Source organism: Herpailurus yagouaroundi, unplaced genomic scaffold (genome assembly GCF_014898765.1).
Source record: "Herpailurus yagouaroundi ecotype Mexico unplaced genomic scaffold, PumYag 219, whole genome shotgun sequence".
NCBI lineage: Eukaryota > Metazoa > Chordata > Mammalia > Carnivora > Felidae > Herpailurus > Herpailurus yagouaroundi.
Genome location: NW_024412450.1, coordinates 103,270 through 114,255, shown reverse-complemented (window position 1 = coordinate 114,255; position 10,986 = coordinate 103,270). Strand labels below are relative to the sequence as shown.

Genomic DNA, 10,986 nt, shown 5'->3' with positions numbered 1-10,986 from the left:
TAATGTTTCCCTCTGTCTTTTGATTGAAGCATTTAGTCCATTGACATTTAGAGTGAGTACTGAAAGGTATGAATTTATTGTCATTATGTTGCTTGTAGAGTTGGAGTTTATGGTGGTGTTCTCTGGTACTTTCTAGTCTTTGTTGCTTTTGGCATTCCACCCCCTCCATCTTTTCTCCCCTCAGAGAGTCCCCCTGAAAGTTTCTTGCAGGGCTGGTTTAGTGATCATGAATTCCTTTAATTTTTGTTTGTCTGGGAAACTTTTTATTTCTCCTTCTATTTTGAATGACGGCCTTGCTGGATAAAGAATTCTTGGCTGCATATTTTTCTGATTCAGCACACTGAATATATCCTGCCACTCATTTCTGGCCTGTCAAGTTTCTGTGGATCCGTCTTCTGCAAACATGATCTGTGTTCCCTTGCAGGTTAAGGACTTTTTTTAAATTTCCCTTGCTGCTTTCATGATTCTCTCCTTGCCTGGGTATTTTGTGAACTTGACTATGATATGCCTTGTTGATGCTCGGTTTTTGTTGCATCTGATAGGAGTCCTCTGTGCTTCCTGGATTTTGGTGACTGTGTCTTTCCTCAGGTTAGGAAAGTTTTCTGCTATGATTTGGGGAAGGGTTATCACATAACCCTTCTACCCCTGTTTTTTCTCTCTTCATTTTCTGGGACCCCTATGATTTTGATGTTCCTTTTTAATGAGTCATTGATTTTATAATTCTTAAATTGTGCTCTTTTGCCATAGTCTTCCTCTTTTTTTCTGCTTCATTATTCTCTATAAGTTTGTCCTCTATATTGGTGATACTCTGGTCTGACTAATCCATCCTTACTGCCTTGGCATCTATTCAAGACTGCAGCTCAGTTAGAGCATTTTTGATTTCATCCTGACTAGCTTGTACGTCTTTTACCTATGCAGAGAGGGATTCTAATCTGTTTTCAACCCTAGCTAGTATTCTTACTATTGTGATTCTAAATTGTGGTTCAGACATCTTGCTTGTACCTGTGTTGATTAAGTTCCTGGCTGTCATTTCTTCCTGCTCTTTCACTTGGGGTGAATTCATTCCCCCCCCCCCCCGTCATTTTGAAGGGAGAAAAGGAACTAGTAAGGTAAAGAAAAATTAAAATTAAAATTAAAAATTAAAAACAACACACACAGACACAAAAATCCAATAAATGATGCTTGATCCTACGTGTGTTTTGGTCTGGTTGTTGAAAGGAGCTTGATAGATTAGAGAAAAAGGGGAAGGAAGAAAAAGGAAAACATTTGAAAATTTGAAAAAATGAATACAATGAAATAGAATAAAATGAAATGATGGAAGTAAAATAGAATTTGAAAAATTTACAAAAATGTACAAAATATAGTAGAAAAAGCTAAGTAAAATATTTTTAATAAAACTTCAAAATAAAAATAAAATTTTCTGTTTCTGTGTTCAAGAAAAAGAAATCAAAAAGAGAGAAAAAAAAGGAAGAAAATTGAATAGATGGACCAGCCAATAGACTGAAATACGATTGAAATTATATTGTTTTCCCCTAGAAGTCAGACTATGAAGTAATTTATAGTCCATAAACTAAGCTGGCAGAGATATTTGTGTTCCTGAAGAGGGACGTTGCTCAAATTGGATGGGGTTTATTGTAATGGCTCTGTTCTACACTAGATGGTGCTACTTAGCTGACTGGGGTGGATTCTTTTGGCACCTGTAGGTACGTATGCGCATGCATGGGAGGGGTGAAAATGGCATCACCCAGCTACCCAGCCTCTGATATCGGAACTCTGTTCTCCTGGATCAGCAATCACACACCCGTCCTTTGTCTCCGACTTCCATCCACTCCCGGCTTCTACACTGTCCGTGAACAAGCTGTCAGGCTGCCAGGTGACACCTTCCTCTTGAGTTTTATCTTGACCTGCTCAGATCCTCTCTGGGAGGGGCTTGCTGAGCAATGGTCGGGTGCTGGCCCACCCCCAAGAATGTTTGTGAGACCGCGCTGCTGCCAATGCCCAGAGACTGCCTCTGGGTGCCAGCCCACCCCAGAAAATGTTCCCGTGATTGTGTAGCAGCAGCGTTTCAGGGATTATGAAAAATCACAACACACATCTGGCACCAGGCTTCACCCTTAAGGACCTTGTTCTAGTACCAGCAAATGTGGTTGTTCTCCCAGAGTCCACTGGGACCAGGTGGCTGCATAGCTTCTACCGAATGTCCTTCCAGCTGGGGGACTGCTTCTCCCCATGTGGCTCAGACCCGACTCTGCTCCTGGGGATTCGCCCTTCCCACCAGAGCACCTCCAGGTATCGAGCTGTGGAGTTTCAGACTCTGTGCCCCACCGTGTTTATAGAGTCTTAATGGAATTTAAACCGTCTCCTTTCTCCTTTCTCCCTTTCTAGTTCAGTTGCTCGGCTGTTTCCACTTTCTCTCCAGCTGCTTTGGGGGGTGTTTTTCCTGTACTCTGCCCTCAACTCCGTCCTGTCTCCACACACAAAAATGGCTCCCTGCCCTTCGCAGCTTCTCTCTCCCCCAGTTCACTTCTCTGCGTTGTGTACCTGCCAAGTTCTGTGGTTCAGGTGGTGCAGATTGTTGTGTTAATCCTCAAATCAGTTTTTCAGGTGTGTAGTTGATTTAATGTTGATCTGGCTGCATTTCAGAGACGCGAGATGCCAAAAAAACCTTCCATGCTGTTCTACCATTTGGCTCCTGGCCTTAGGTTTTATGCTGTTCTTTTTCTAGCTTCTTTAGGTACAAGGTTAGATTGTGTATTTGGGACTTTTCTTCCTCTTGAGTGAGGCCTGAGAAGAAAAGCATAATAGCAGGGTTGTAATTCTTTCCCTCCTCAGGATGCCCAGAGTGTCAGTTCTCCACATAACTATCAGGATGGGATCCTCCTGGAATGTGAATAACTGAGAAAATCCAAGCCTAAGAATCTTTTTAGAAGGAGATAGTTTATCCCTTTAGGCAGAATATGCTAAAGGAAACTGGAAGTTACGGATCTTTGAGAAACAGCAACAAAGTACCCATCAACTTCCCTCCATTTTTCTTATTGATTATTTGTAAGTCTCCTGATGAACTCATAATCAATTTGAACTTAAATACAAAGACTAGTTTAATTTAAATAAACCATGTACATTTTATTAACAACAAGATAATATTTTAAATTATTTGAGGACACCATTAAAACCAATGGCTATAAACTGTACAGTGTTTCAAAGGATTTGAGGTTTTTCTCCCCCATCCACATTAGAAGTTTGGTAGAATTTGGTGGCCCTCATTTATATTCACACTAAAGTTTAGAATGTTCCTAATTATTAGCTCTGTGATTCCATAAAATTGGTTATGAATGAAATTAAATGAAGAACGTATTTACATATTTACATTTAATATTAAGCAAGTGAATGCATTCTTTTTTTTCACTTTAGCAAAATTTATTACAGCCAGCACGAGTTACTTGGTAAATATGCTCTCATATGTTTTTTTTTATTTATTTAGTTTTTAATGAAATTTATTGTCAAATTGGTTTCCATACAACACCCAGTGCTCATCCCAACAGGTGCCCTCCTCAATACCCATCATCCACCCTCTCCTCCCTCCCACCCCCCATCAACCCTCAGTTGATTCTCAGTTTTTAAGAGTCTCTTATGCTTTGGCTCTCTCCCTCTCTAACTTCTTTTTTTTTCTTCCCCTCCCCCATAGACTTCTGTTAAGTTTCTCAGGGTCCACATAAGAGTGAAAACATATGGTATCTGTCCTTCTTTGTATGACTTACTTCACTTAGTATAACACTCTCCGGTTCCATCCATGTTGCTACAAAAGGCCATATTTCTTTCTTTCTCATTGCCACATAGTATTCCATTGTGTATGTAAACCACGATTTCTTTATCCATTCATCAGCTGATGAACATTTAGGCTCTTTCCATAATTTGGCTATTGTTGAGAGTGCTGCCATAAACATTGGGGTACAAGCGCCCCTATGCATCAGTACTCCTGTATCCCTTGGGCAAATTCCTAGCAGTGCTACCGCTGGGTCATAGGGTAGGTCTATTTTTAATTTTGTGAGGAACCTCCACACTGTTTTCCAGAGTGGCTTCACCAGTTTGCATTCCCACCAACAGTGCAAGAGGGTTCCCATTTCTCCACATCCTCTCCAGCATCTATAGTCTCTTGATTTGTTCATTTTAGCCGCTCTGACTGGTGTGAGGTGATATGAGTGTGGTTTTGATTTGTATTTCCATGATGAGGAGCGACGTTGAGCATTTTTTCATGTGCCTGTTGGTCATCTGGATGTCTTCTTTAGAGAAGTGTCTATTCATGTTTTCTGCCCCTTTCTTCACTGGGTTATTTGTTTTTCAGGTGTGGAGTTTGGTGAGCTCTTTATAGATTTTGGATACTAGCCTTTTGTCCGAGATGTCATTTGCAAATATCTTTTCCCATTCCGTTGGTTGCCTTTTAGTTTTGTTGGTTGTTTCCTTTGCTGTGCAGAAGCTTTTTAGGTATGTATCTTTTTGTAATGTTTATGTATTTATTTTTGAGAGAGAGTGTGTGACTGGGGGAAGGGCAGAGAGAGAGGAAGACAGAATCCCAAGCAGGCTCCACAGTGTGTGCAGAACCCAATGTGGGGCTCAGACTCACAAACTGTGAGATCATGACCTGAGCCCAAATCAAGAGTTGGATGCCTAACTGACTGAGCCACCCAGAAGCCCCTCATTATTTTATTCTTATGGTGTGTTTATGAGATGGAAACATGGTTTGTTTCTATTCCCTTTTCTGACCAGGTGTGAGTTAGGGGATATTCAGGTTGTATATATAGAGAAAATGTTATTAGGTAAAATAAAAATAAACAGAATGTACAAAACAAAAAAATGCCATTTTCTATACTAATTACCATCAAAAAAGAACATAATTGAAGTGACATCTCACAAAATACTATTTGACAGTAATAAGTGAGAGAACAGGCATCCAATGTGAGAGGTTGTTGCACATTGAGACTGTATAAAATACCATATTAATTCACTGTATTAGGAATGATTTTGTGCTAGACTTCAAAAGTCTTAGGGGCATTAAAAATGTCCCCATTAAATGGATAAAGAAATTGTGGTTTATATACACAATGGAGTACTATGTGGCAATGAGAAATAATGAAATATGGCCCTTTGTAACAACATGGATGGAACTGGAGAGTGTTATGCTAAGTGAAATAAGCCATACAGAGAAAGACAGATACCATATGTTTTCACTCTTAAGTGGATCCTGAGAAATTTAACAGAAACCCATGGGGTAGCAAAAGGAAAAAACAACAACAACAAAAAAAGAGGTTAGAGTGGGAGAGAGCCAAAGCATAAGAGACTCTTAAAAACTGAGAACAAACTGAGAGCTGATGGGGGGTGGGAGGGAGGGGAGGGTGGGTGATGGGTATTGAGGAAGGCACCTTTTGGGATGAGCACTGGGTGTTGTATGGAAACCAATTTGACAATAAATTAAAAAAATAAAAAAAAATAAAATGGATCAATATAAAAAATTAAAAAATAAATGGATCCATATAAAACAACAAAAAAAATGTCCCCATAAACTGGTACTTTTAAGCATCTGTGGGTCAAAAGGGAAGCACTGTCACTCAACGGTGGTGTTTTCAGCGTGTCTCTGATTGATTTTTACTTGTTTTACTACCATAACAGCAACAGCAACAACAACAAGGAAGAAGAAGAAAAACCTGGTGTAGCTTTCACAAATACAATCCTTTAGTTACAGAGGCAATGTTGCCGAAATGTTTATTTGCAGAACTAGTAGTGAGATTTTGAATGTAACTGAATTCTTCGAATAAGTGTATTTTAGGTCATAAACCCTTATATCTGAATGCATTTTGGAGATTCTGTTGTACTATATTTTAAAACACGTAAGATGTGTGCAAATCCAGTGGTGTGGAATCATGAGGTACGTATTTCTAAGAACGTCTCTCCCTCTCTGCTCCTCTTTCTGATGGCTCTACCTCTTTTCCCTCATCCCCCTTTCCTCTAAACTGTACATCTTCTAGCTTGATTTAAGGAATAGAATTTCATGATTCATCACCTACTTATAACTTATAACCCAGTGCTCATCCCAACAAGTCCCCTTCTTTATGCCCATCACCCGTCTAGCCATCCCCTGCCCACCTCCCATTCCGGCAACCCTCAGTTTGCTCTCTGTATTTTAAGTCACCTATGGTTTGCCTCCCTCTCTGTTTTTATCCTAGTTTTCCTTCCTATGTTCATCCGTTGTGTTCCTTAAATTCCACATATGAGTGAAATCATAGTATTTTTCTTTGACCAGCTTATTGTACTTAGCATAATGCTCTCTATTTCTATCCGTGTTCTTGCATATGGCAAGATTTCATTCTTGTTGATCTCTGAGTAATATTCCATTGTATATATATATTCCACATCTCCTTTATCCCTTCATCAGTTGGTGGACATTTGGGCTCTCTCTACACCCTGGCTATTGTCGATAGTGCTGCTATACACATTGGGGTGCATGTGCCCTTTGGAATCAGCACTTTTGGAGAGCATTTGGATAAATGCCCTCATAAGGTAATTCTATTTTTAATTTTTTGAGGAATCTCCAATTGTTTTCCAGGGTGGCTGCAAACAGTTTGCATTTCCTCCAGCGGTCGCCTCCACATCGTCGCCAACATCTGTTGTTGCCTGAGTTGTGTATTTTAACCATTCTCACGGTCGTGAGATGTATCTCGTTGTGGTTTCAATTTGTACTTCCCTGATGATGTGTGATGTTGAGCATCTTTTCATGTGTCTCTGAGCCATATGGATGTCTTCCTTGGAAAAGCGTCTATTCCTGTCTTCTGCCCGTTTCTTCACTGGATCATTTGATTTTGGAGTGTTGAGTTTCCTACGTTCTTTATAGATTTTGGATACTAACCCTTTATCTGATCTGTCATTTGCAAATTCTTCTCCCATTCCTTCAGTTGCCTTTTAGTTTTGCTGATTGTTTCCTTTGCTGTGCAGGACCTTTTTGTCTTGATGAGGTCCCAATAGTTCATTTTTGCCTTGGTTTCCCTTGCCTCTGGAGACATGTCCAGAAAGAAGTTGCTGTGGCCAAAATCAGAGAGGTTTTGCCTGCGTTCTCCTTGAGGATTTTGATGGCTTCCTGTCTTAAGTGTAGGTCTTTCATCCATTTAGAGTTCATTTTTGTGTGTGGTGTAAGAAAGTGGTCCAGTTTCATTTTTCTGCATGTCGCTGTGTAGTTTTCCCAACACCACTTGCTGAAGAGACTGTCTTTATTCCATTGGATCTTCTTTCCCACTTTGTCAAAGATTAGGTGGCCATACCTAATGGTTTGTGGGTCTCTTTCTGGGTTCTCTCTTCTGTTCCGTGGATATATGTGTTTGTATTCATGCCGGTGCCATACTGTCTTGTTGAATACAGTTTGGTAATACAGCTCAAGGTCCAGAATTGTGATGCTTCCACTTTTGGTTTTTTTTTTTCAACATGACTTTGGCAATTCAGGGTGTTTGTGGTACTATACAATTTTAGAATTGTTTGTTCTAGTTCTGTCAGGAATACTGGTGTTATTTGAGAGGGATTGCATTAAATGCGTAGGTTTCTTTGGGTAGTATCGACATTTTAGCGATATTTGTTCTTCCTACCCAGGAGCCTAGAATGTTTTCCATTTCTTTGTGTCTTCTTCAATTTTGTTCATAAGCTTTCTACAGTTTTCAGCGTATAGATCTTTCACCTCTTTGGCTAGGTTTATTCCTAGGTATTTTAAGGGGTTTGGTGCAATTGTAAATAACATTTACTTCTTTATTTCTCTTTCTGCTCCTTCATTATTGGTGTATAGAAATACGACCGATTTCTGTACATTGATTTTATATCCTGTGACTTTGCTGAACTCATGTATCAGTTCTAGCCGTTTTTTGGTGGAATCTGTTGGGTTTTCCATGTAGAGTATCATGTCATCTGCGATGAGTAAACTCTTGACTTCCTCCTTGCCTGTTTGAATGCCCTTTATTTCTTTTTGTTGTCTGATTGCTGAGGCTAGGACTTCCAACACTATGCTGAATAAGAGTGGAGAGAGTGGACATCCCCACCGTGTTCCTGACCTTAGGGGAAAAGCCCTCAGTTTCTCCCCATTGGGGATCATAGTAACTGTGGGTTTTTTGCATATGGCCTCTATGATCTTGAGGTCTATTCCTTCAATCCTTACTTTCTTTTTCTGCATGTATTGTGAGGATCATAGGGTTCTTATCCTTCTTGTATTAATGTGATGTATCACATTGATTTATTTGTGGACAGTGAACCAGCCCTGCATCCCAGGTATAAATCCCACGTGATAGTGGTGCAGAATTCTTTTTAATGTATTGTTGGATCCAGTTTGCTGGTATATTTTTGAGAACTTTTGCATCCATGTTCATTAGGGAAATTGGTCTGTAATTCTCCTTTTTAGTGGGGCCTTTATCTGGTTTTGGAATCAAGGTACTGCTTTCCTCATAGAATGAGTTTGGAAGTTTTCCATCCATTTCTATTTTTTGGAGCAGCTTCAAAAAAGTAGGTGTTAACTCTTCCTTAAATGTTTGCTAGAATTCCCTAGGAAAGCCATCCCACCCTAGTCTTGTTTGGGAAGATTTTTGATTACTGATTCAAGTGTTTTACAGATTATGGGTGTGTTCACATTTTCTATTTCCTCCTGGTTCAGTTTTGGTAGTTGATAGGTTCCTAGGAATTTGTCCATTTCTTCCAGATTGCCCATTTTATTGGGGTATAATTGCTCATCATATTCTCTTATTATTGTTTGTATTTATGCTGTGTTGGTTGTGACCTCTCCTCTTTCATTCATGATTTAGTTGAGTCCTTTCCTTTTTTTTTTTCCCTCAGTCTGTCTAGGGGCTTATTGATTTCATTAATTCTTTCACATAACGAGGTCCTCATCTCATTGATCTGTTCTACTGGTTTTCTTATTTTGATATCATTGATTTCTGCCCTCATCTTTATTATTTCCTGTCTTCTGGTGGTTTGAGGCTTTATTTTCTGTTCTTCCAACTCGCTTAGGTGTAAGATTAGGTTGTGTATTTGAGGTCTTTCTTCCTTCTTTAGGAAGACCTAGATTGCTATATACTCCCTCTTATGACCACCCTTGCTACATCCCAGAGGATTGGACAGTCATGTTTTCACTTTCATTGTGTTCCATATACTTTTTAATTTCCTCCTTAAATTCTTGGTTACCCCTTTCATTCTTTAGTAGGATGTTCTTTAATCCTCAAGTATGCTTGGTCTTTGCAAATTTTTCCTTCTGGTTGGTTTCAAGTTTCATAGCATTGTACTTCGAAAATATGTATGGTATGATCTTGATATTTTTGTGCTTGTTGAGGGCTGATGTGACCCAGCATCTGATCCATTCCAGAGAATGATTCATGTGCACTGGAGAAGAATGCATATTCTGCTGCTATAGGATGAAATGTTCTGAACATATCTGTTAACTCCATCTGGTCCAGTGTGTCACTCAAAGCCATTGTTTCCTTGTTGATGTTATGCTTAGATGATCTGTCCTTTGCTGTAATTGGGGTACTGAAGTCCCCTAGTATTATGACATTATTATCAATGAGTTTCTTTTTGTTTGTGATTAAGTGATTTATATATTTGGGTGTCTAATGTTGGGGGCATAAATATTTACAATCGTTAGGTCTTTGTGATGGGTAGACCCCTTAATTATAATATAATGCCCTTCTTTCATCCCTTGTGGCAGTCTTTGTTTTAAAATCTAGTTTGTCTGATACAAGTATGGCTACTCCAGCTTTCTTTTGACATCCAGTAGCATGATAGATTGTTCTCCATCCCCTTCCTTTCAATTCGTATGTGTCTTTAGATGTAAAATGAGTCTTTGTAAGCAGCATATGATGGGACTTGTTTTCTTATCCATTCTGATACCCCAAGTCTTTTCATTCGAGAATTAACTCCATTTACATTTAGTGAGATGTATGTACATTTTACAGTACTAGTAAGCATAGACTGAAAGACTGTATTTCCTATGACTGATACAAACACAGGTCCATTATTTGATTTTTTTTTATCTTAAAAACTAATGATTTACTTTTTGTGACAATGTGGAACTAAATTGATAAAACTATGGAAATTTCTTTTTTTTTTTCAACGTTTATTTATTTCTGGGACAGAGAGAGACAGAGCATGAACGGGGGAGGGGCAGAGAGAGAGGGAGACACAGAATCGGAAACAGGCTCCAGGCTCTGAGCCATCAGCCCAGAGCCCGACGCGGGCTCGAACTCCCGGACCGCGAGATCGTGACCTGGCTGAAGTCGGACGCTTAACCGACTGCGCCACCCAGGCACCCCAAAACTATGGAAATTTCATGGGTACATCATTTATTCAAAGAGTTTTGATAAAATGTCATGGCCATGTCTTTTTATATGATCAATATACCCCCACCAACAGTTTTTTTTTTTTTTTAAGATATTGTATAAATTGCTAAATGCTTGGTCTTGACAGGAAACACATGGTAAGAAAGGATGGACCCGAAAAATGGAAGTTCTTTCACGGGCTTTATCCTGCTGGGTTTCTCTGACAGGCCTCAGCTGGAGCGAGTCCTCTTTGTCGTTCTTCTCATCTTCTATCTGCTCACCCTGCTGGGAAACACAAGCATCATTGCGTTGTCCCGCCTGGACCCACACCTGCAGACTCCCATGTACTTTTTTCTCTCCAACCTAAGCTTTCTGGACCTGTGTTACACGACCGGCACTGTTCCTCAGCTGCTGGTACATCTCAGGGGAGCAGACAAATCTATCTCCTTCGCTGTCTGTGTAGCTCAACTGTTTGTCTATCTAGGGTTGGGAGGCACAGAATGTATTCTGTTAGGGGTGATGGCATTTGACCACTACGCAGCCATCTGTATGCCCCTGCACTACACAGTGATCATGCACCCCTGCTTCTGTGCCCTGATGGCTTCTGCATCATGGTTCATTGGTTTTGTCAACTCCTCATTGCAGACGGTGCTCA

The 10,986-nt window shown here is 39.9% G+C and overlaps 1 protein-coding gene across 1 annotated transcript in view; it reads left to right on the top strand.

The window, feature by feature from the left end:
* The first annotated feature begins 10,499 nt into the window (after positions 1-10,499).
* Positions 10,500-10,986, top strand: part of LOC121018409 (putative olfactory receptor 2B8) — a 15,955-nt gene continuing 15,468 nt past the window's right edge. Inside the window, exon 1 of the mRNA XM_040457139.1 lies at positions 10,500-10,979. Within this exon, the coding sequence (XP_040313073.1) occupies positions 10,500-10,979 (480 nt within the window). The remainder of the gene's footprint in view (positions 10,980-10,986) is intronic.